Genomic DNA, 26,493 nt, shown 5'->3' with positions numbered 1-26,493 from the left:
TAGGTTGAGATGGACAGAGCCAGGAGATCACCATGGAAATAATACAGACTTTGAGAAACCAGTAAGTGGAGGTGACATTGGTGTGGGGGAGAGGTTGGTCATTTTTGGACATAGAACATTTGGATCTGAGCCCAAAGCACTGTCAGGCAGATGAGAACTCTACCAAACCAGGAAAATAGCTCATTGCTGCTTTTACTGTCATGTTACCTTGTTCCACTGAAACCATGCTGTGGGAATCCTCTATTAAATACGCTCACTGGCTGTGTTTACATGGGATACAAAACACACTTCAGCCATGGGTAAAATTTTCAGAGCTTGTTTATCACTTTATCCTTTCTGAAAGTTGTTTATGAGAAAAGAGCTCAGTTGGTCTTGAAATTCACTAGCAGCTAGTTTTCAAGGATAAAGCAAACCTAAAATTTTAGCTCATAAAATCCCATGTTATATGGGATGTACAGATTTCCTTTTCTCAAAGTCCTCTGGACAGGAGTAGCAATAGCAAATTTTTCTCCAGCTTTGCTCTGCCTGCTGATCTCTCCAATCACATTCAGACACATGCAAGGGCCTGTCTTGTGACACTGAGCTTCCATCAAAATGCTGAGATTCTTTAACTGAGTGGATACAGTCTGGCATTTTATACTCATTGCACCAGTTTTGCGAACTGCCTACCAACTGTGTGCTAGAAGACTGTTTTACATAGTTTTTTTTATTAATTAAAAAAGTATTCTTTTGTATTTCAATGATGTCATGAGTCACACTGTCAGTCTCAGGTGGTTACAGGTGGGCAATAAGAGGGAAAGAAACTCTCCAGTCCTTGGCATCCCTCCTCCGGGCACAGGCACGTAGAACCTCTAAAGACCAGCAGTTGCCTTTCAGTGTCTTGGGGGTTAGGTTTGTTCCTTCTTTCTCTAAAGAATTTTTTCCCCATAAGTTACCAAGGAGACCAAGTGTTGGGTACTTGAGAGTACTCAACCGAAACAAAGAGGTGGACAAAGGTGGAAGGGGGAGATAATGCAGGTAAAAGACAGAGCTTGAGGCAGCTGCGGGCTTTTCTTTTTCCGGTGTTGGGGGAGGGAGAGAACGGCTGTTGCTGGCTGGAAGAGTTTCACTGTGGCCAAAGGGATCCAGTCCTGGGAAATCTACAATCACCGGTTTGGCCTGAATCCTGAGTTATCTCTGCCACCCGCGGGAGCTGGGCCGGTTTCTGCCTCGCCTTCGGCTCCTTCGGCGCTGCTCCCCTTGCTACAGTGTGACCCTGCACCCCCTGCGCTGCCGGGACATCCTGCCCCTGCCTGCTGGGACACCCTGCCATCCCAGCTACCAGCCCGGAACTTTTCCACTGTTTCAGCTTAGTGCTCTGCGGATTCTGCAGGGACACCGAAACCAAACTGCCCTGGGTTTTGTGAAACAAAGCCCTCAAGGTTCTTGGTACTGTTTTCGTTTGTTATTAATGCTGTAGTTGTTTGGTGGGGTGTTTTTTTGTGTTTGTTTGCTTTGTAATACATACTAGTAAAGAACTGCTATTCCTATTCCCAAATCTTTGCCAAAGAGCCTCTGATTGTAATTTATAATTGAAAAGGAAAAAAGGGGGGAGGGGGGGTTGGTTTACACTCTCCATCCCAAAGGAAACTGCAGTTGTTTTTTATTTTATTACCTGGCAGATACCTGTCTTCTCAAACCAAGACAGATTTTGGTGCCCAAGTGTGGGGCTTGAGGGCACTGAGAAAAGGGAAGAGAAATAGCGGTTCTTAACTAACCTAGTACTTTCTTTTGTGTGCGTTGGATATAAAAACCTCGTTAGGCTGCATCATGTGGTCTAACTTACCCTGGTTTGGATGGCATGTGGTTGTGGCTGTATTCCTTCCATTTACAGGCCCTTATCTAAACATGGGCCCTATAACTAAGGCTACTGTGACTGTCATCCAGTTTATTTTATGGCTTAATAAGTTGAAGAACTCATGGATTTTTAATTTCCTCTGGAAGGCAGGCGCATGGATTCAGGGCTATCGTACACTAACTATGTGTTTTTGGAGTTACTTTAACAATGGTACCTACTGTGAGGAAATGACACCGGGGGAGTTTTTTTTTTTCCCCAACCCTTTACCCATCTCTTTGGGTCTGCCCCACCAGTTTTTGAAGGGTTTAAATCCTCTCTGAATGCTAACGATATCATACAATGGCTGGTGCTGCTAATAGGCGTATTCTATTTAGCATTCAGAGATAAGGGAAGATTGACCTGGATAACCACCCTGATACCTACCCCACAGAATAGGGATGATACCCCAGAGCCTGACTCTGCCCACAGCCTGCCTCAGAAAGGACCCACCCGGATTGGGTTGAGGTTCTGGTAAAAGAGATGCATGAGATGGGCCAGATGCTGAGGGAGTACATTTCCCCAGCTCATGAAAAACCCTCCCCCTGCCCCGAGAAGGCAGAGACTGATGGTGCAGCACTGGAACCCACAGATGTTACAACTGTCCAGGTTCCAGCTGAACCACAAGGGCAGCCACAGCCAGCAGCAGTCGCCCCTGTGGAAACAAGGAAGTGTAAAGTGAAATCGTCAGATCCTGGTATTAAGGATAAGAAAGGAGGGTCCTCACAATCCACAGAAGAGCCACAGGTTGAGATCATCACTGAGTCCCTGACGTATGAAAGTCTACGTAATCTGCAAAAAGATATTTCACGACGAGGATGTGAGGCTTATACAGCCTGGCTACTTCGAGTCTGGGACCTTATGAGTACAGGCGTACAACTGGATAGTACTGAAGCAAGGAGTTTGGGACCCTTGACCCAGGACTCAGGTATAAATCAGGTATTTGTAAGAGAGCAAAGGCCCCTTTTCCCTTTGGGAACGACTTCTAATGAGTGTGAGAGAGAGATTTGTCCACAGAGAAAGAATGCAAGAGCACAACAATAGAATGCGATGGAAGACCCTTGAGGAAGGAATCCAGCAGTTGAGAGAAGTGGCAGTATTGGAAGTACTTTTTGGGAGGACCGGACAGCATGATAATGACCCCGACAAGGTTAGATGCACAGGGCACATGTTGTGGAATCTGGCAACTCATGAACCATCTCAATACGCCACATTCATCTCAACACTTAATGCCGAGGATAACCGAGAGACAGTGGGTTCTGTTGCCAACAAGCTCAGAAATTATGAAAGTATGACCAGTGGCCCAATGCAGGCTCATGTCTCTGCGGTGGTGAAGGAACTCAAAGAGGAGATAAGGGAAATGAGAGAGGAGATGAGGAAGAACAGTTCCCATGTAGCACCGGTGCGAGTCACTGGCCCCAGAATCAGAGCCCAACATCCCCCAGCGAGAGAGAGAGGGTACACCCCTCGAGCTGACCTGTGGTTTTATCTGTGGGACCATGGGGAGGACATGGGAACGTGGCATGGGAAACCTACTTCTGTCCTGGCAGCACGGGTACGTGAGCTCAAGGAGAGAAACGCTAACAGAGGGAGTTCCACTAGAATGAAGGTAGCCTCAGCCTCCCATGAGCAAGCTGCCAGGTATTACGGAGGTGGGAATGCTGTGTTGGATTCCTTTGAAGGAACCTCTACCATGTATGTCCAAGAAGGGAATAATAACCAGTGCTAGAGGGGCCCTGCCTCTAGCCAGGAAGAGGCACGGGAAAATCGGGTTTTTTGGACTGTGTGGATTCAATGGCCTGGCACATCAGAGCCACAAAAATATGAAGCTTTGGTAGATACTGGGTCGCAGTGTACTCTAATGCCATCGGGACATGTGGGGGCAGAACCGATTTCCATTGCCGGGGTGACGGGGGGATCACAGGAATTGACTCTGGTTGAAGCCGAGGTGAGCCTGATCGGGAAGGAGTGGTAAAAACTTCCGATTGTGACCGGCCCAGAGGCTCCATGTATTCTGGGCATAGACTTCCTCAGGAATGGATATTATAAAGACCCTAAAGGACTCAGATGGGCTTTTGGAATAGCTGCTGTGGAGACAGAAAACATTAAGCAGTTGAACACGTTGCCGGGACTATCAGAGAACCCATCTGCAGTGGGACTCCTGAAGGTAGAAGAACAACAAGTACCTGTTGCCACCTCGACAGTGCACCGTCGGCAGTATCGGACAAATCGGGACGCCGTGATCCCCATCCACAAGATGATCCGTGAGCTGGAGAGCCAAGGGGTGGTCAGCAAAACCCACTCACCCTTCAACAGCCCCATCTGGTCTGTGCAGAAGTCTGATGGAGAATGGAAACTGACTGTGGACTATCGTGCATTGAATGAAGTGACTCCACCGCTGAGCGCTGCTGTGCCAGACATGCTGGAACTTCAGTACGAGCTGGAGTCCAAGGCAGCGAGGTGGTATGCCACTGTTGACATTGCCAAAGCATTTTTCTCCATTCCTCTGGCTGCAGAATGCAGGCCTCAGTTTGCTTTCACCTGGAGGGGAGTGCAGTACACCTGGAACCGACTGCCCCAGGGGTGGAAACACAGCCCCACCATCTGCCATGGGCTGATCCAGGCTGCACTGGAGAAGGGTGAGGTTCCGGAACATCTACAGTACATTGATGACATCATTGTGTGGGGGAAGACTGCAGCTGAAGTGTTTGAGAAAGGAGAGAGGATCATCCAGATTCTGCTGAAAGCCGGGTTTCACCATCAAGAAGAGCAAAGTCAAGGGACCTGCCAGAGAGATCCAGTTCCTGGGAGTAAAGTGGCAAGATGGACGGCGGCAGATCCCCAGAGGTCATTGATAAGATCACAGCAATGTCTCCACCGACCAGCAAAAAGGAAACACAAGCTTTCCTAGGAGCTATAGGTTTCTGGAGGATGCACATTCCTGAGTACAGTCAGATCGTGAGCCCTCTCTACCTGGTTACCCGCAAGAAGAACAATTTCCACTGGGGCCCTGAACAGCAACACGCCTTTGCCCAGATCAAGCAGGAGATTGCTCATGCAGTAGCCCTTGGCCCAGTCAGGACGGGACCAGATGTGAAGAATGTGCTTTACTCTGCAGCCAGGAACAACGGTTTGTCCTGGAGCCTTTGGCAGAAGGTGCCAGGGGAGACCCGAGGCCGACCACTGGGATTCTGGAGTCGAAGTTACAGAGGATCTGAAGCCAACTACACTCCCACAGAGAAGGAGATCTTGGCCGCCTATGAAGGAGTTCAAGCCGCCTCAGAAGTGATTGGCACAGAAGCACAACTCCTCCTGGCACCCCAACTACCAGTGCTGGGGTGGATGTTTAAAGGAAAGGCTCCCTCCACCCACCATGCCACTGATGCCACATGAAGCAAATGGACTGCCCTCATCACACAGCGTGCCCGTATTGGAAACCCAAATCACCCTGGGATTTTGGAAATAATTACAAACTGGCCGGAAGGAGAAAACTTCGGTCTCACAGACGAAGAGGAGCAGGAACAAGTGACACGGGCTGAAGAAGCTCCTCCGTACAACCAACTGCCAGCAGAAGAAACACACTACGCTCTTTTCACTGACGGTTCCTGTCGCATCGTGGGAATGAACCGTAAGTGGAAAGCAGCCGTATGGAGCCCCACACGACAGGTTGCAGAAGCCACTGAAGGAGAAGGGGGATCAAGTCAACTTGCTGAACTCAAAGCTGTTCAATTAGCCCTTGACATTGCTGAAAGAGAGAAGTGGCCAAAGCTCTACCTCTACACTGATTTGTGGATGGTAGCCAATGCTCTGTGGTGCTGGCTGGAAAGGTGGAAAAAGGCCAACTGGCAGCGTAGAGGAAAACCAATCTGGGCTGCTGATGAATGGAAGGACGTTGCCACTCATGTAGAGAAGCTGCCTGTGAAAGTCTGCCATGTAGATGCCCATGCTCCCAAGAGTCAGGCTAATGAGGAACACCAAAACAACAAGCAGGTAGATCAAGCTGCCAAAATAGAAGTGTCAAAGATAGATTTAGATTGGCAACACAAGGGAGAGTTGTTCCTAGCTCGATGGGCCCATGATGCCTCGGGTCATCAGGGCAGAGATGCCACCTATAAGTGGGCCTGAGACCGAGGGGTGGATTTAACCATGGACAGTATTTCTCAGGTTATCATTACTGTGAGACATGTGCTGCAATCAAGCAAGCCAAGCAGGTGAAGCCCTTATGGTATGGTGGGCGGTAGACCAAATATAAATAAGGGGAAACCTGGCAGATTGACTACATCACCCTTCCCCAAACCTGCCAGGGCAAGCGCTATGTGCTAACCATAGTGGAAGCCACCACTGGATGGTTGGAGACCTACCCTGTGCCTCATGCTACTGCCCGGAACACCATCCTGAGCCTGGAAAAACAAGTCCTGTGGAAACATGGCACCCCTGAGAGAATCGAGTCGGACAATGGGACCCATTTCAAGAATAGTCTTATAAGCACCTGGGCTAGAGAACATGGCATTGAGTGGGTGTACCATATTGCTTATCATGCACCAGCAGCCGGGAAAGTTGAACGGTGCAATGGCCTGCTTAAAACTACCTTGAAGGCAGTGGATGGGGGAACCTTCAAGAATTGGGATAATAATTTAGCATAGGCCACCTGGTTGGTGAACACTTGAGGTTCCACCAACCGAGCAGGTCCTGCCCAATCTGAGCCCTTGCAAACGACAGACGGAGATAAGGTTCCAGTGGTACACGTGAGAGGTATGCTGGGAAAAACTGTTTGGATTAATCCTGCCTCCAGCAAAGACAATCCCATCCGTGGGGTTGTCTTTGCTCAGGGACCAGGTTGCACCTGGTGGGTGATGCAAAAGGATGGAGAGACCCGATGCGTACCTCAAGGGGACCTTGTTTTGGGGTGAACTACCCATGACAATGTGGCTGTATCCATATCTGTATGTATATATATATATATATTTTTTTTTTTTTAACAGTTAAAACTCAATGTAATATGTTGGTATGGGAAAAAAATTCGGGGTGGATAACGTTGGGGGTTAGGTTTGTTCCTTCTTTCTCTAAAGAATTTTTTCCCCATGAGTTACCAAGGAGACCAAGTGTTGGGTACTTGAGAGTACTCAACCGAAACAAAGAGGTGGACAAAGGTGGAAGGGGGAGATAATGCAGGTAAAAGACAGAGCTTGAGGCAGCTGCAGGCTTTCCTTTTTCCGGTGTTGGGGGAGGGAGAGAATGGCTGTTGCTGGCTGGAAGAGTTTCACTGTGGCCAAAGGGATCCAGTCCTGGGAAATCTACAATCACCGGTTTGGCCTGAATCCTGAGTTTTCTCTGCCACCCGCGGGAGCTGGGCCAGTTTCTGCCTCGCCTTCGGCTTCTTCGGCGCTGCTCCCCTTGCTACAGTGTGACCCTGCACCCCCTGCGCTGCCGGGACATCCTGCCCCTGCCTGCTGGGACACCCTGCCATCCCAGCTACCAGCCCGGAACTTTTCCACTGTTTCAGCTTAGTGCTCTGCGGATTCTGCAGGGACACCGAAACCAAACTGCCCTGGGTTTTGTGAAACAAAGCCCTCAAGGTTCTTGGTACTGTTTTCGTTTGTTATTAATGCTGTAGTTGTTTGGTGGGGTGTTTTTTTGTGTTTGTTTGCTTTGTAATACATACTAGTAAAGAACTGCTATTCCTATTCCCAAATCTTTGCCAAAGAGCCTCTGATTGTAATTTATAATTGAAAAAGGAAAAAAGGGGGGAGGGGGGGTTGGTTTGCACTCTCCATCCCAAAGGAAACTGCAGTTGTTTTTTATTTTATTACCTGGCAGATACCTGTCTTCTCAAACCAAGACACAGTGTCTGATGCCCTCCTTATCCATGGCAGCATTACCAGCAACAACCTTTCTCTTTGCTACATGGCTGCAGAATTCATTTAGAAGTTCATCAGCAAGCTTTATTCACGCTCCTGGAGAGTAAAGTGTATCCCCACAGACAGCAGGGACATGAACTGCATCACCCTGACCCACCAAGGTTTGGTCTCTTGTAGTGCCTGGACTGGTTGGGCACTTTCTACCATGAAACTTCCCAATGGAAGCTCAGTTAATGCCACTTATGGACATTTCCTCTTTTAAGGGGCAGAAACCAGTTCTGAAAGGAGGTGGACTGACACCACCAGCCATGTGTTCAGAGCCCACCCACACACCTCGTCCATGGCTCAGCTGACCGGTGAAGGCTGGATCTGGTTGTGACTGCGTGGAGCTGGTCTCCAGCAGGTTACTCATGGGTGGAGCCCCCTTGACACATCTCTCAGGCTCCACCCTTCACAGTTTGCTGTCATCATGTGTAGGAAACGGGGAAGTTCATGGTCAGGTCTTTTGAATTTAGATTACAAAAAACCATCATTCAAGAATGTAGGTTTCTTTGTCCACCTCATATTCTGGATTTCGTGACACCCATGACGCAGAAAACTTCATCTCACGGTATAGTTGTACAGCCTTCACCCTTCCCTCCAGCTGAGGCCTGGGGAGAAGACCATTAGTATCTGATGACTTCCACAACTGGACTGCAAATTGAGAACAATGTGGTAATTTGCAAATCAGCAAATGGCAGATCCCACCTGAAAACAGCATGAAGATGTTGCTATCGTTTTAATTTGCCTTTGGTGTGAAACAATCAGAGTTTTCATTTTGTATTAATATGTACGAGATTTTGTACCTTTACTGGAAAAAGCTGGAGTGCTTTCCACAACAGATGTAACTCTGATTTTGAGCCAGATTTCAATGCAACTGAGGTTTGTCTCTGGGCAATTAAAATCCTCAATTAACATATTAATTATTTTTCTAATGATACTGCATTCTTTTTGTCTTCTGAAGGGAAACGAAAATGTTTAATTTGTATACTAGTTTGTGAGTTATTTAGCTGATTTACACATGAGAATTTGCTAGTATTTTTATTGCAGTCATAAAACCATGCATTTATTTTAAGGGATTTTATATATTTCCTGCTCTAGTAGCTTCCGCTGGCAGGTGTAATTACCAAACCTGAAAAATGCAGGAGTTTGTCTTACGTGTTTGTACTTGTTGAGATAGAAGGAACAAACCATAAATAACTGGCGCTACCTATCTTTCTCTGATCTTTATAAAAACTGAAGAGCCTTTCAAATATCAATCTGTGGAAGTTTTTAAAAAAAGTAATTCTGATCTCATCGATGATGTTCCAATGACTTCAATGCAAAGACCATGCTCAAACTGTGCAGCAGGTAGCTCTTAATTGAGGCTGATGGTGGCAGGGGCAAGTGAAGAAGGGAAGCAACAGAGGGACAGAAAAGCATATCTGCCGTACAAACATACCTACTCTTCTGTTATTGTTAACAGAATTATTTATTGACAGGAAAGCATGTTTTGTGTTCTGTTAGCATAGCTGAGTGTGGAGCTCCATCTCATCCAAAGTGGCTTAGGAGTTTTTACTAGCCTGTACTGCACATCATGGCTGGAGACCTGTTGGGCTAATTGCTATACAAACAATCCCATGGGTTAAGAGGAAGCAGTATAGGAAACAAGGGCTGCAGCCAGAGGCCAGGATACAGTAGAAATGTAAACATGTGCAAGCAGATGTGTGCATAAGTATGTAAAGATTTAAAAGAGATACTGGGTTTAGCTGTTTGGATTCCAGCTTTACTGTGATCAGGGTTTTCTTTGCAAAAAGTGTTTTTGAGAAAGGGATTTGTTAAGCAAGATGGCAGCTACCAGCAGGATATGAATCTTAAGATTGCTTCAGGCAGGACATGGCATGCATAAAGATTCTGTTAACATACTTGTATGATAAACTGAAAAAAAGCAAAGGTGAGAGACTACTTAAAAGGCAGGATAGAAGGATCAAGTACCAGCTGCAGGCACCAGCAATGGCTTCTGTAGGGAGGGGTACAAACCTGAAGGAAATGAAAGGTGGAGAGGGAGAAGGAAAAGATGGAATAATAGCAGAAACTAAGGAGATGGATAAGAAAACTGAAGGGAAAAGGATTGAGGCATAGCTGGGCTTATCAGGGCTGAATAGCAAATAAGAAACCTTAATGTTAAATGACGGGTGAGGAAAGAGAAGGTGTTAGGTAAGGTGAGAGAGATAAAAATAGAAATCAGGGAGGTTGTAAACATCAATTGAATCAACTTCAGGTTGCTTCATTTCCAGAAAGAGAAATAGCTTAAGAAAACTCCACTGCTTGACTGGACTCTTCTTCCTACTTTTCTTCTGGATCATGATAATCTCATATGGAGATCTAAGAAGAAACTACTCATCCTCTGAGCAGGGCTGATTTTGCTGACAAACTTTGTTCCCAGACAGAAAATGAATGTGTACATAAGCTGCAGTACTCTCAAAACAAGCAGCTCAACTCCTGTATTCCTTAGTCTATTTCTCTCGCCTCTTTATCACACAGGTTCTAAATATAATACTTCTGATTTTCCTGGCCCTTGAGATGATACGTTTGCAAATACATTTATTGAAATAAGTGCTGTTTAGACTTTCATTGCAATAGCAACTGGCAAACCCAGTCATGCACTGAGATATGCAAATGCTGTATGAGAGCCATGTGAAACCCAAACTAAAGTGCCAGGAAATGTGCAATCTGAATGTAAAGACAGGAGTTTTTAGTTGACCAGAGACAGACACAACAAACAAATCCAGAAAACAGTGTTCATCTGAGCAATGATAGTCTTTCTGATCGTAGACTCTCCAATTTACCTGAAGTACACTTCAAATATAATTACGATTCTGAAACATGTCATTTAACATAAATGTACCCCAGAGTAAATTTATCCATATGTAAGATAACACTTCTCCTATCTATTGCTCTTAAAGTCTGAATGCACACAGGCACACCTGCCATTTGTCCTGGAGCAGGGGGTGAATACACAGCACAGGGGACAGAGCCCCGGCCACAGCGTGGCCTGTGGGGTGTTCCTGGCTGGCTGGGGTGATGGCAGCATGGCTTTCTGTCAGGTATGCCATAAACCCTGAGAAATGTAATTCTTTCTGGATTAAATGTGTGAAGGGATCACAACACATTCTGCCTCTGCAAAAAATGCTTTCTGTGATTCAGTATAGGTTTTGCATGATATGTGAGCCAGGCAGTTTAGGTAGATAGGCACATTGGTTTATTTTTGCTTGCCATTCACAAACTGAGTGACTTGAATTGAGGCTTTTAATGCTGAGATGCTTTGAGGAAGGAGAAGTGAGAAAAGGTATTGCTATACCTTGGAGTTATGTTGTCTGGCACAGCAGGAGACAAATGGGAGACAAGTCGGGAAGCTCTTCCTCCTTTCGGAGTTGTCTTGCAGCATCCCTGCTCTGCATAACCTGCTGGAGTATTGTGGATGGCTCTGGAGGCAGGAGTGAAGCTGTGGGGTTTTCACACTGCCTGTGAGAATGAAACTTTATATGAAAGCTGTATTAGAACTGGCTTAGGAACAGACCTGTGCCTGAGCTTTTATCCCAAATCACAGAAAGTAGAGAATGGAATGTCTCCACTCTATGTGGCATAATGTAGTTTATTACTTTTTTTATGTGCAAAGCTACTAAGTCTGAAACCAACTTCTGTGTGGCTGTAGAAAATTCATGATGACTGGTTGTGAGAAGAGGATTTACAGTACAGCTCTTTGGAAGAGTTTTGCTGTGTGTGCTTCTAACAGACAGCTGAAAAAAGTGTGGATTAACTTCTCTGAGATTGCCTTGAAAGATGATGTGGCTCCTTGCCCAACTTTGGGATCACCCTGCTTTATTTCCAGTGTAAATACACTTATTCAATAAAAGCAAAGAGACACCAGACTATAGGCAGTTGGTAAATTTGGGGCTAAAATGGATTATGTCTATGAGATTTAGTGGTTTGTGAAAGACAAAGGGAGATGGTAAGGCAATGGGTACTTTTATTTTGTCTAGTTTCATGGCTATTACGTTTTGAAAGTCTTTTAATAACAGGGGAGTATAATCAAATGACATTGGTTTTTTTGTTTTGGTTTTTTTTTTTTTTTCAGCTGAACATTTCTGAACAGTTGACCATCTTCCTAAACCCGAAGCTTTTGGTTTCTCTTCATTTTTGTGCTCTTGATGAATTGACAGTTTTAGTAGTGGTGTCAATCATGTTGTTTTAAGGCGTCTCAGCTGTGTTGAGTGCATAGCAGAAACTGATGGTGAGGATGAATAGTAGGGTGGGCAAAGAGTCTCCAGAGGTGTGTGATGTGAAGAGATGGGGATATCAAACTCGGGTTGCTGAGGGGCTTTCCCCTGCTAGTGCTGTAGTGAAGCTACAAAGATTAGCATGCCCAGATCACAAAAGAGGAGGGAGAATGAGCTGAAGTGTAGGCATCGTAAATGTTGCTGATGTGGCTGAATTGTGGATGTCTTTTGGATTTTTAATTGTATTTTAAATTTTTATTACTTCATGTTTGAAGAGCCTTCTGTCCTTGCTGATTGGCTCTTCTTGATTCAGACTTGAGTTTCTCTCTTTGTTTCCTTGTTTCTCTGCATAGTTTTGTAACATGTGGATGTTTCAAAACTGTTTGAGGCTGAATAAAGAAGCAGAATCTTGTTCACAGTATTTTGCAGTCTAATCTTGGACTATTCAAACTCTTTATTGGACTGCTCAAACTGGATATCTGCTCAACTCCAGTATGGTACACTGAAATTTACTTCCTTTGTGGCTGGTCACTGCAATATTCATGTTTGTCAATAAATTGATGGGGAAGGGGAAATACTGGTCAGCTGGCAGCCATCTAAGCTCATTCACTGTGAGGATTTTGCAATGAAACTCCGCTGTAGGAGTCTTTTGTTTTCTTTCAGTTTCTTCCTCAGTTAAATGGATACTATGCTTAATCTTACACAGTCTGAAAAATTTATTGTGCCTAACACTGTTCTTGGTTTTTAAAGCATGTGTATTTCAGCATTGAAGTGCATGACAACGTCCAGCGCTACTGGAACATAATGTAGTATGCTCTTAACATGGGTAAGGTACACTCGGTACTGAACAGTGGAACAAATCAATAAAATGTTGTCAAAGACAGGCTTTGGTGGAAAAAACCAGTATTTTAAAATGTCGCTTATGTTGGTTATGGAATACATGCTGAGTTAACCTCATTGAACTTTTCCCCAGGAATTGATGCGCTTACAATTGGCGGGTCATTATGCTGCTCCACCTGTGTAGTGTTAAGGTCAGTGTGTTTTTCTGATTATAAAAACCATCCATACCATTCCATTATAAATTCACTACCATTCATATAATGGAATGTGCCAAAGCTCGGAGCTCGTTGCAGCTGCCCCCGGTCCATGTTTAACATCAAACAAAGTGGTTCAGGTAATTTGAGCACCTTTTCAAGAATATGCCCAATCAAGCTTCATTTTAAGTGATCTTCTGTTGTTTATGTTTTTTTTTTCTTTTTTTGTAACCTGCTAAGCATCTGATGTCGGTGTTGGGTTTGTTTTGTGTGGCCAGCCCAAGAATTCTTACCGAATCTAGATGTGGTAATGAAATAATCCAAGCAAGGAGGTCCTGGGAGCAGCAGACAACTGTAACACTGCAGTTGCACGTATCCATGCCTAGGCAAAGCAAAGAATGCATCAACCACTCACCTTCACAAGGCATTTTCTGAAACCTGCAGCTTCTAACTGTGAATTAATTCTGAGTCATCACAACACACAAATCAGCCATCACGGTAGACACTAATGTGTGAGATGCAGGGATGTATGACTGGCACTAATCACTGACTAGAGGAACCTGTGAGATTATGTGCATGCGTAACACACTGCTGCTGTATGCATCTTCCTGCACAGCTTAGTCTTCTCAATTGTTATGTGTTATCAAAGGGAGCCAGAATGTGCATTGAAGCTTATCTAGTGTTATTTCTGTCACTGAAATGTTGATATGGTTGGTGCTTTTGTTTGAGTGTTTGCTTCTACATTTTCCTTTCTTATTAATCATCCAAATAACTTGAATTCTGTGAAGAGGAAGAGCTCAGTGAACAGCCATCCATGTCATAGGGCATTATGTTCTTCCAGTTTCATGGGGATGTATCCTTACTGTTTAAGGCTCTGTGCTGCACAGTAGCCAGTGAGAGCCTCAGGCATGACCAGTTTTGCTGGGGAGGCATTTGAGCCTCTGTGCAAATTAGGCAGTGCTGTAATTGCTAAGGAAATACATGAAGTCTCTTGATGATGACAACTGAGAATCTTTGTGGACATGTCCAACAGCATTCCTTACACCTCCGTCTAGCTGCAAGCTCGGTGATATTCTACACGCATATAGACTCACAAAACGTGATGAAGAATCACTGAAAGACTCTTTGCTGAAGAGTAATCCTTGAATGTCCTAGTTTATGAAAACTGTTCACAAGCTGACATTTCATTTGACAATCATTTGAATTTTGCAGGTATTGTATCAGGTAAGTATATCATCAGAAGTATTTGGCAGTTTCTTTTATTACTCTGAAAAAAAAGAAAAGCAACAAACTAAATGAAATACCCTCTCCAAAGATGATGCAGGTCATGGTAGGATTGCATCTTTTGCTCAAGTGAAAAGGCTTAAAAGGAAGGACTTGTTTAATAGCAGAAGGGGTATGGAAAAGATTGAGAGTAGGGTTTGTTTTACTAGAGCAGAGTGCATAATAACTGTTTAACTTATGAGAAAAAACGTATTTTACTTGGCCATCAGAAGGAATGTATTTACAAAATTTTCAAATTCATCTGTGGTGATGATTTTCCTAAGTTTTAAATGAATGGATCCTTCACTGCTAGCTAAGTATCTTCAATGAATCTGGACCCTTACATACAACACCACAGGAGATCCTGGAGATTGTGTTAAATATGTTCCACCAAGAATCCTGCCAGGAATAGGTAGCTGATGCAGCAGCAGGAGGAAAACAAATTACTTACTGCAGCATTTTCAATGGACGGTGATGCTTTGTCTCCTCAGGGTGGTCTTGTGGTTAAGATAAGGGAGTCTTGGTCCTCAGTCTATGTGGACAGCTGTATTCGGATGTACCAAAATGATGTCAATCACCTGTCACAAAGTGCTGTCTTTTAGATATATCGCCTATCTTTTATTGACAAAATTCCTTAACTGCAGCTTTGGTTCAGTTTCAACCACTCTCCTCTATGTGTATGGAGAGAAAAAGGCATTTCCTAATTTCAAAAAAAGTCTTTCCTCAGTTCCTTGCCCCACGTCCCCTCTCCTCATCCTGTATGGAAAGCATGTTGAATTAAGTTTATAACAAAATTTCCAGCTGGACACTTTTTTCTCCTTTATTGCCATATTAGAAAAAGAAAAATAGTTTCTGTTTTAATCTCAGCATGGATTACTTCAGGGAAATCAAACCAGATGCACAATTTAGTGTATGGCAGTCAACAGTAGGTACCTACCAGGGCATTTACTTGGCCTTCCAGATAAGGTTTTTGAGTTGCAATGTAGGCATTGGAGATAAGTGCCAGTATTTCTGAACAGTTTGAAGACTTGATGGATACAAGGACTGTAGGATCCTTCCAAATCCTCGGGGAGGCCTGAGCACTATTTAGAAGTGTGTAAGTATCTAATTTCATTTCTTAAATTAGTTTCCCAACATATGCCCTATATAGTCAACTGAGTGAAGTCTTGCTCCTGTTGGTATTTCAGAGCACCCTTTTCTCTCCCTTAACTGTACAGCCAATATAGAGAAGTTACCCTCAGTCAAGTTCTCAAATCTCAATGTGGACGATAAAAACTGAAAGGAAAATATAGAAACCGGGCCAAAAAAAAAGAAAAACCAACCTGTTATAACACAATCAAAATAAGGTCCTAGTTACAAAAGGTGTTAGTACTCTTGAACATGGTGGCTCCTTTGCAAGTAATTTCTGCCTTTGAAAAAGTCTTTACATGAGACAGATTACAGCTTATTAACCTTTTGCTTTGGATTTAGTCCTTCATTAGGGAAGAGGGCTGTTACCGATCCACCACTTTAAAAAATCATCTCCAGTGTGAGTTTTATATTATGTTTTGTCTATCAGGGACCACTGTAGCACAAGTGCTTTTTGTAGTATCCTGTGTATTTACATTAAGACACACAGCAATATTTTATTCTTTAATTAGAGTTTGTCACATATGGAGTTCATACTTTTAATACAAAGAGTTATTCATGGGAAAAAGATCCATTGGTTTTTCCTATGCCAAATCTTGTTACTGTACAGTTGTTACCTGGAGTTTATTTAAGACTCAACAGACAGAAACTTTTCAGATATCCTTTTGCAGTGTAATTCTTGAGCAAAAACAAACCACAACAACAAATAAGCCACAGGAATTACTTTTTATAAAACAGCACGCATTGGTAGAACCTATACCGAAAGCTATTTCCCAGACCAAAGCATTTCCCCATATCCAAAATAAAGCATTTTGCAATTCCTTTGCATTGCCTTTTTTGGTGCTAGTGATAACCAAAATATGTAAAGAATGTGCTTTGAACTCTGCAGCTTTTCTTATATGTTTGTCTGATAGGCAGAAGAGCCAACAGATCCACCAAAACCCATTGGGTACAAAAGGGATGGTGATTAGCCAGCCTGCAAGCATGAAGGAAACCCTGGCTCTTGCTGTTGACTCTCAGCTGTGTGTTGGTGGTCCCAGCAATGGCTGCAAGATATGAGAGAGTGGTTGGAGGAGAGGTGCAGCTGTGAACCAGAGCGCTTGTTCTACTAATGTCTTTTTAGAGTACATAAATATTGGCTGGGATTGCAGTTACATCTTAATGGAGAAATTAAGAAACAGATAAATTTTTGGCACGATTCCCTCTTCCTGTTTACGTTGGTCTCTATTTCCAGCACCAGTTTAATTGAAGGAACAGTTCTCTGTATTTGCTTATTGTCTGCCGGACATGTAAGGGAATAACTATACATTGGGAAAAACACAAGGGTGCTTAACAGCACCACCAGAAATTAGGACATGCTTCAAAAAACTGCACAGCTGACCAATATTATCATCCAGGTCATTAGGAAGGGAGCACTTAATAGGAAATTTGATGATGATTGCCATTCTGCCCACTCTATCACCTAACTGAAAGGTTGTGAAGATGCTGCTGCTCTCCATCTAACTTCAGGTATTCAGGGGGACAGGAGTATGGGACAGAAGTTGTTTCAGGGCCTGTTGAATTTAACAGACCTTGAAACATCCTAGGTCTCATCTTCCATTGCATCCAAGACATGCAAGATGAGGTCTAGGCTTAATTCACTTTTGCATGGATCCATATCTATGGGCACAAGCCATTGTCCATACTGGATAAAATTGATGATATTGGAAATGATGTGTGCCTTCAGAGTTTTGATGCCACTTTAAAAATTACTGGTTGCTGTACTGGATGTTGTCAGCTAAAAAAATAACGAACTTTTAAATACTCTGAAATAAAAGACATTGTAATTTATTTTGGTAAAAGGCAAACATGTAACTTCCAGGTTACTGGGAACCTGCATTGTTTCCATAGCATTTTGCAGCTTTGCTCTTGCATGATGTGTGGATACACTTTGGTTTTGACATGCACAAATACTTTGATTTTACTGGGAAATTCAAATATGTTCTCAAAATGTGGCCCATCTCTTTAAAACAGAGAAACTGGCTGAAAAAAATCCATTATTTTTTGAGCCGCTATATGATAAAAGTCTAATTAAAGTCAATTAATGTTTAATTTTAATAATATTAAACCATTTACAGAACTAGTTGCATAGTAAAAAATTATTCTACAATACACCAAGAAAGCTCTGTCAAATACATTATCGGTGACTTTATGTGAATATATACCTCAATTGAATTGGGAATTTAAAAATGAAAAATATAATTGAGGATTTTTTTGTACTTTGCATTTTAAATTAGTCCATTTTTCATGACACTGAGTTTTCACCTCTATTAATTTCTTTGCTTCTTGAAGAATTATGCACAATGCCTCCTTGAATGTAGGAGAAAAAATTCACACCAGTTTTACTAGTAAGCTGGAAATCTGTCGCAAAATCTATACAGAAAATATAAGCGTATTTTGTTTAATTTGTAATTAAAATTTTCCACCAGGATGAGAACACACTGAAATCTGTATGACAAAATACTAATTAGGAAGAAGGGAGCTGGAAAGGGAGTAGTGTTGTGTTGCATATTTGATCAGGTCCTGTTCCCACTAGAGTCACTTTGATTAGATTTATGTTTAGTGTTTCTAATGGCCTTTGAAATACCATAACACCTATTTCTGCAGACTTCTACACAGGAGGAAATTCTCTCATGTGAATAATCAATTCAGTTGGAGGAGGCTATGTATAATGCTTTTTACAGCCTACCTTCCTGGGATGATCAGACTTCTGGTTGCCCTTTCTGTCTGTCAGTCTCTTACCTAATTACTTCTGTAGCCATTGGCTAATTTCAGAAAGGAGTCTTTGAGATAATTAGGTTTCTGCAGGCCTCGGGGCCTGGGAAGAGGAGAAAGACCCAAGGTTGGGACTGGAGGAAAGACAGAGTCATTTGTCACCTGCTTAAGCAGCTGGCAGAGTCTCTGGGATTATCATTACCTTTGCCTTACGTGGGTTTTTTGCATTGAAATAGACAGGAAAAAGTTGGAACTTTAATGAAGGTTTGGTGATGATGAAGGATAGAGCTCTACAGGACAATGGCTGTATTAATTCCACTGTTAACAGGGCTGTTTGTTTTTATTTCCAGGAATACTTTTGGAATCAGATCTGAATGTCTTTAATGTAAACATTTAGCTTCTGGTAGAAGGTTAGAAAAATACAGCACTCAATTTATCACTAATACTGAGAGGAAAAGTACCAGAAGCATTAGTATGTGGCTATTAAACTAATGTGTTACAAGTGATAAATTTGTTAAACTAGTGTCTTTGTCTGTTTTCAGGTCTTTTACTATAGTGGGCTGACCCTGACTGGTCAACAGGTGCCCACCAGAGTTGCTCTATCATTCCCCTCCTCCACTGGACAAGGAGAGAGAAAATATAACAAAAGGCTTGTGTGTTGAGATAAGAACAGGGAGAGATCACTCACCCATTACTGTCAAGGAAAAATCAGATTTGACTCAGACAAATTAAATTATTAGCAATCAAATCAGAGTAGGGTAATGAGAAATAAAACCAAATCTGAAAAAACACCTTCTCCCCCTGGAGTTGTGGTCAGTTCTTCACATGTTTTTTTCTGCCACTTCTTCCTCCCCAGGGGGGGGACTCCTTACCTTGCTCCAGCAAGGGTTCTCCTGTGGGGTCCCTCCCACATGAGACAGTTCGCCAAACTTCTCCAATGTGAATTCTTCCCACAGTGTGCAGTTCACAAACTGCTCCAGTGTGGGTTCTCTGCAGGGTCACAGGTTCAGCCAGCAAACTTGCTCCAGTGGTGGGCCCTTCTCTCTATGGATCTTCAGTTTCTGCCAGGAGGCTGCTCCAGTGTGGCCTTCCCATGGGGTTGCAGCCTCCTTCAGGCATCCATCTGCTTTGGGGTCCTCCTTGGGCTGCAGATGGATCTCTTCATCACTGTGGACCTCCAAGAGTTTCCAGGTCACAGCTGCCTCACCATGGTCTGCATCCCAGGCTTCAGGGGAATCTCTGCTCTGATGCTTGAAGCACTTCCCCTCCTTCAGTGATCTTGAGGTTTGCATAATTGTTTGACACACTTTTTTTCACCCCTCGTGTTGTCTTGTGCTGAAACTTTGAACCTGTCTTAACAATGTTGTCCCAGAGGTGCTACCATCATCATTGATGGGCTTGGCCTTGGCCAGAGGTGGACCCCTTTTGGAGCCAGCTGGCACTGTCTCCGTGGGACATTGGGGAAGCCTCTGGCAGCTGCACACAGAAGTGACCCCTATAGTCCCCTGCTACCAAAACTTGGTCATGCAAACCCAGTGTATATACAGAAATGAATTCCTACCTTGCTTTGGAGCCCCTAGTGGAAATGCCTGTTCACAAGTCAAGTTTTAACATCAGTGACATTCCAGTTTTACTGTCTAGGGTTAATTTGAATAGCATTTCATCTAGTGAGTAATATCATCCATTTAAAGTAGCACCTGTGGACCAATACATATTTCATTGATTTGTGCACAGAGTTGGACAGCAGGAAGTTCTTGTTGTCCTTAGGAGAACAGAACTGGGTTCCATGCTGAGACACCCAAGCAGGCCGTGGCTGCTCGTGTGGCCACAGCCTTGTTGCAGGGTGATGTGTGTGTCTGTCTTTCTTCCAGAACTCAGGCTTAAGGCCTGCAGAACTGAACAGTTTTCCAACTTGCTTACTTGTGTAGACTTCTATAAATACTAATTATTGGAACTGTAGACTTTCATTGCAATGCCCTAAAACCTAATCCTTGATGAATTTAGGACACTTCCTTGACAGAGGATTTATTACCAGAAAAGTAGGTTAAAAAAATTCTCCTTTTGGCCTTATTTTAAGTGCTGTATTAAAAACTGTAATTACTTTTCTTCTGTGAGGATTCAATGGCAGCAAAAAAGTGTTAAATCTAACTGATGGTCCTCATTAAAATTAAATGAAACTATTGTTTGAACCTTCATTCAGAACCATTCTCATGCTTTTGTCTGTGAACGCATGAAATAGAGCATTTCCCATCACCTTTGCAGATGTTGTTCTCCTTGGAAAACTCTCACAAGACCTTTTGAACACTGGACTAGAAACCCTTTTGAACTGGAGTAAAAGGGGAAAAAAGTAAATTAAAACCTCATGCAGTAACATAAGCAGATGTACAGGCCTCTTCATATGATTGTGTGATACCCCATAGTAATATTTAATTATTATGTTGGAGGTGTGCTGGCAGCCAACTCAGTATGGGCGGAGTTCAGAAGTCACACAGTCACCACAGGGCTTGCCAATCTCTATCTGCAACTCCAGGATTTTTTGGAGACAGGGCTTGTCTCTATGTTTATATTTGGTTGGCGGAACCTGGACCAGTTTGCTCTTCTTCAGTTGCTTGAACTGCTCCAGTTGTTATGGCTGGTTTCTGCTTTGAAAATCTGCTTTTTGCCTGTAATTGTTTTCCAGGGGGAAAATACCAGACTGCATTTCATCCAACCTTGGCTAGCAGTTCCCCAGGAAACCTTGAATATGTGGCTCAGATTTGTCTTACAGTGATCTAGATGAAAACAGAGTCCCTGAATGCAGCTTCTGTTCTCTCTTGTAGAAGTTTTTTGGGCCCTAGATAAAGCCACTACATTTTCTTTTTTGTAATATCTGAATCTTGTCCCTTAACTAGAGATTGTAATACCAGAACTACTACTTTTCTGTAGGCGTAGTTTTTGCAGGATTTTTGCTTTCTTCTGAATGCAATTACTGTAGCAGCTTATTATGATTTATACAATCAAAACGTAAACAACTTTTAATAAAGATCGAACAATAGCAGTCTGGTTTGAAAATATTTACCTGTCCAGGAACAGAGACATCTCACCCTTTAAACTATGCCTTGTGGGTTCAAAATCACTAGTATTAAGTTTCTGTTTGTATCAGAATTATTTTCAAGAGTAAAATATTGGATCTGTGCCATTATTTAGCATAAGTCAGTCTTTCTTTACCATTCTTCATTGTAAATTAGGAATTCTTGATCCTCAAAATGTTGGTCATAATAGATGTTTCTTTAAAAACAACAAACTTCAGGTATTTTGTTGTCATGGTCTCCCCAAAAGTGTACATACATGAGGAGACAATCTGCTAAGAATAAGCATACTTAAATGTGGAATTCAAACTCTTAGTATTTGCAAGAAGTTTTCATTCCGTCATTTTCATTGATGTCCAGTGACATCAGACAGAAAATGGGCAGTAATGATGGCTATGCCTCAGTGCCTCATGTTCCAGTTTTCTTTAGAAAAAATGGAAAATGTGTCAGTTTCTATTTTTATAATTGCATAGGGAAAAAACATTCAGATATTTTTGTCTAAAACTAATCGTATCTTAAATAATTCCTAACCCATCAAATCATGTTTGTTTTTAGGTTTTGAGATCTCATTCTAAGAGTAGTTGCTGTGATCTGTATTCCAAAATGCAACTTGCTGCTCTACATGTTTTGTGACGTGTTTTCCAACAGAATAGGTTGTCCATGGATGAAAACATTTGAAGTGTTTTAGTTAAAATATGAACTCTTTATTTTCCAGGTCTGCATTAGTCCTTGTTAGCTGCAGCTGTTGACAGCTATATGGGTTTTCCTTTGCTTTACAAAGTCGCTTTGTTCCCCACTGAAATCAAGGGGAGTTTTGCCTTTAACTTTATCATAAGCAGGATCAAGCACACTCAACTGGATGGCATTTCTGTATTTGCCTGGAGGTAATATGATAATAACAGGATCTCTGTAGCCAATTAATTTTAAAATGTCAGGGAATATTTCAGGCCTCATTGAAAGGGAGACGATGGAACTGAGGGCATGTTCTGAAGCTGGCGTCTGGTTGAAAGACTGGTTTATTGCAATGGTTTGTTGTTGTTCGTAGATCAAAGGAGTGGTTGATACAAGCATTAATACTCAACAGACTGCTAATGGTACCTACCTGCCTCACTGCCTGAGGAGGCTGAGACTGACACTTCAAAACACTTCCACTCTTAAAGAAATACAGATGGAGGTAAGAAGCATGACAGAGTCTAGCAGCAGTGAAGGAAATAGGACATTTTTAATGTTCTCTTTGCTGTGGAATGGGGGTCAGCCACCATGGGCTGCTGCAAAGAACCATGAGTGAAAAGAGCCTCCTTCCAGCCCTCCTGGGTTTTGTATGTTTATTGTCCCGAGTTAATCCAGTGCCTGTCTTATAGCTGGTACAACAAGTGATGCTGTGCGTCCTGTCCCTTCCTACCTACAAGTGTGGGTGCCATGATATTGACTAGTGAGAAAGGGAGATAGGCCTTGAGAATAAAAAGGGATGGAAGGAGAAGAAGGTGCACAGTTGCCTGGAATATGGCTATGGCATGGGCTGTAATGTGAGAGACATGGCACGGAGGAACAGGGTCATTGCCAACAGCTTGGAAGAGAGAGAGGTAGGAGGGGAAGTGCACACATGTCTTTCAGGGGATGGCACTCACAGAGTCAACAGAAGTTTCACAGGTCATGGTGATAAATGTCTTGTGGTGTGAATGAATCCACTTGTGCTGCACAGGAAGTGTGTAGGCAAAAAGAGAGGCGTGGGTGGTGGGAATGCTGCATGCATAGATCTGCAGGATAAATCCTTTGATACATACACACATGAACCTTTCATTTGCAAAGATTTACACTTGTGTATGAAAGGAGGTTAACATTTAAAACTTCTCTTTTGGTACCTGTGCTTAGTTGCTTTCTATTGCCTCTTTGTTGTGTGTATATATTATGCATCTTAAGCTATGCCTGACACCTGTGTAATACATTAGACAAGTCTTTTCTTCTTGTGTCTAGTAGCAATATACACTACAGACATCACACAAGGCTTATTTTCTAGCCAAACAGTTGTCTTAGGGGAAGGTGTAATGCATTCTTCATGGTAGAGAATGGTAGAATTTTTATAACTCTCATGTAGCGTAAGAAATTAAGAGTGCTTTCCACAAAAAAAGACTCCTCCAGTCACTGAACTTTGGGGAAGAGATATGGGAAATCTCAGCCTGCTTCTGAGCAATGACCAAGAAATTACTATACCTGACAGTTTTGGGAAGCAGTGTACATTCCTGGATATCTTTCTGCAACTCTCTTAAATTGTGCAGAATGTCTTCACAGCTTTTCCTGTAAACCTCAGATATGTTTACAGGTATTACATTTTTTAAAGAGCTGTACTTAGAGCGCATATACTTTACTAAGTATTTTATTTTCTGTGATCTTTCTCTGGATGTACCCTCTAGTTTGCAATTTTATGGTTGTCTAGAAAATCAGATTGTTCTTAGGTAATTAGCTAGTACTTCAGTATGTTTTTTTAATTTCCCTTATGATTCTATTTTACATCCAATAATGTACTTAAAATACACATTTTCTGCTGCCCTCAGGAATGCTTTGCCCACTTACCTTTATATAATACAAAATTTTCAGCTTGAGAGTTCTGACTCTTTCCTACCTAACATAATACACCCGACCTAGGATCCCAGCTGTCACTGACTCCTTAAAAAGGGATAAAGAGAGGTGGAGCTGAATTCTGCCTGGGAAAGCCTTACCTGGGTCTCAGTCATTTTCATGAGGAGACTGTCCCTTCCCTCTGAGTACTCAGAGAGTCTTGCAATCCTAAATTCGGTGGCTCAAGTTCTCAGAATTTCAGCTGAATGAATCTGGACCTCTGTACATATTGATCTTTTTCATGGACAAAATACTTGAACCAAAGCCACTGGTTATAAAAGGTAAGCAATGTCTGTTGTTATGTGCTGTGCAGAGCCTGAAACAGGACATCCAGCATGGTCAGGGCTTCTCAGTAGGAGTATCAGTAGATTACCTCACAGAAGAGCGGCAGTGTTTTTAGCCTGTAACAGAGAAGAGCATCCCTGTTCTTAGCCTCCTCCTTCCTGAAAGACCCTTGGATTAAGTACCATTCCTGGGAAGCCAGTAGAGTCCTGCTTTGCATTGGACCTCATAAATGTGGCAGTGATTCTTAAACTGATCAGTGTGGGGGGACACAGGCTTTTTGAGACAACTCTCTTCTTAGAGTGGTGCTACTTTACTTTTAAAGGTGGATTAAACCAATACTAGTGCCTGCTACAGAATGTTTCGGTTTCTTCCTTCCATGATTGTTGTCCATAAATATTGTCATTGGGTTTAAAATTATGAAAAATGGAGGTTTCTAGCCTTTGGCACCACAGTCACAAGGACTTGTGTATCTGTGAATCTGGCATAGTGGCCTAAGTGGCCATAGTGGACACAAGAATGCTTGGTATGATGGGGTGTGTTGTGCTATGTACAAATGCTTCATCTTGCACCTGTTGAGACTGTCCTTCCTCTGTCTGGTGCAGCTGCAAACTTCTCTACCTGCTTCTGGTGTTTAAAACCAACCAAGTGAAAGATATAAATTTCCTATTATGTGCATCATAAAGCACGAACAAAGGCGAGCATTGACTTTGCAGTATTTGTCTGTAGTATATGAGCGGATCCTAAGCCTATTTCTTTCATTTAGTAGTATAGAAAGAACAGAGTGAAGCTGTGTAATGTTATCTTGACTAAAGATATTATCATGTTGGCCCTTTTCCAATTTCCTTACAGTTATCTTTTTGAGATTTTATATTCAGGCCATATTGCGTATTTACCTGTTCTTGTGTACTTGAATATGTCCTTTAAAAATGTTGGCAGTGTTTTCAGATCCTTTTTCAGTAATGGGTAAGTCTGGTGGCTGTTTCTCATCCCCTGTTGTGCTAAACTGCTGAGACAAGACTGTTTTTGCTGCTACCGGTTTAACAGAAAATAAGAAATTAATTTTGTACTTAGTTGCATTCCATTGCAGAAACTTCGTAGTGCTTTATATAGTGAATTGTGAGTGAATTATCACTGACACAGTGAAAATGTCTTGAATGTAAGATTGTTAGTTGCTCTTAAACATAAAGTGGAGAAATTTGGTGTCAGCTCATGAAAAACTTGAAAAATGTCTTTTTTGTTGTTGTTGTTTTTCAGAAAATTTTTTGGTTTATATACTTACAGGAGTACAAATCTTAATGTGATGTGTGTGTCTTTTAGCATGCTCTCTTGGGTTCATCAGACATTAATCTTTTGTAGTACTTTCACAAAGAGAAGAAAAAAAACATTATTAATTTTCTTTCTTTTTCTGAACTGCAAGAATTTCCGTCCAATCATTGCCCCATATTCTAGCTTCTATCTTCCTGTCCCCAGGAGATTGTTTAAGTGCTTTCAGAAAATATGGACTGCTCTGAATTGTACTTTTGCTCTGTAGATGGTAAGAGTACCCTCATTACTGTGCTGCCACTTTTTTCTGCCTTATGACTAATAGGCCTGCATCAGGAATCAATCCCACCTGCCAGCACCAAACCTTGCCAGGCTGACCTTCAGGCCAGTTCTTTCATTTCGATTCTAATTTGTGCACCGATCTGCACATCACTGAAGCAAAGTTAAATGTAAGAGGATAGAGTAACATAGCACTACATCTGGACTGGAAATGCACAAAGGTCAGAAAATGGAAAAATGAACTGCCTAATAACATCCATTTGTCCTGCTGCTGATGTCTAATGGCTTTGATGTCTGATTAGTGGTCATTTTATATATATATATAGATAGATAGATAGAAATATATATAGATATATATATATATATCTGTCTGTCTGTATTGTGCCATAGATGTGCAATATTGAGAAAAATGCTCTTAAAGTTCTCTAGTGTTTCTGTGGCATGCACTCCTCTGAAATGTTTTCAGCTTTCCCAAGAGTTTCATCTCTGTGCTCTGTAATATCTTGCAGGGAAAAGGGTGTCAGTAGACCTTGTAAGCCTGCAACTCCCTTGGGCTATTAAGTGATTCCTTTGGAGCTCTAAGAAGCCATTCCTATGCCTCTAAAATAACTGGGCCAATGCTGTGAATTTCTTTGGCTCTCCAAATCCTTTGGCTTCATGGCATTCTCCAATCCCTAGCTTCATGACTTTTGTGTTGGGTTTTATGTTTACAGCAAGTCAGATACTTGATGGTATGGAGAAGACTTTGCATAGCATTTTTCACTCTAAGCCCTT

At 42.4% G+C, this 26,493-nt stretch overlaps 1 protein-coding gene across 5 annotated transcripts in view; it reads left to right on the top strand.

Moving 5' to 3' along the window:
• The window catches only part of HECW1 (HECT, C2 and WW domain containing E3 ubiquitin protein ligase 1), a 254,102-nt gene that overhangs the window by 59,438 nt on the left and 168,171 nt on the right, over positions 1-26,493 (top strand). Inside the window, exon 2 of one of the 5 annotated variants that reach the window (XM_066190711.1) lies at positions 13,003-13,060. The exons of the other annotated variants lie outside the window; for them this stretch is intronic. Within the exon in view, the coding sequence (XP_066046808.1) occupies positions 13,034-13,060 (27 nt within the window). The 5' untranslated portion in view covers positions 13,003-13,033. The remainder of the gene's footprint in view (positions 1-13,002; positions 13,061-26,493) is intronic. 5 annotated transcript variants of the gene reach the window in all.

The sequence above is a fragment of the Chamaea fasciata genome, unplaced genomic scaffold (assembly GCF_029207755.1).
Source record: "Chamaea fasciata isolate MVZ Bird 193981 ecotype frontalis unplaced genomic scaffold, bChaFas1.0.hap1 SCAF_1, whole genome shotgun sequence".
Lineage (NCBI taxonomy): Eukaryota > Metazoa > Chordata > Aves > Passeriformes > Sylviidae > Chamaea > Chamaea fasciata.
The sequence above is the reverse complement of the archived record's forward strand: the minus strand, read 5'-3'. Positions and strand labels throughout refer to the sequence as shown.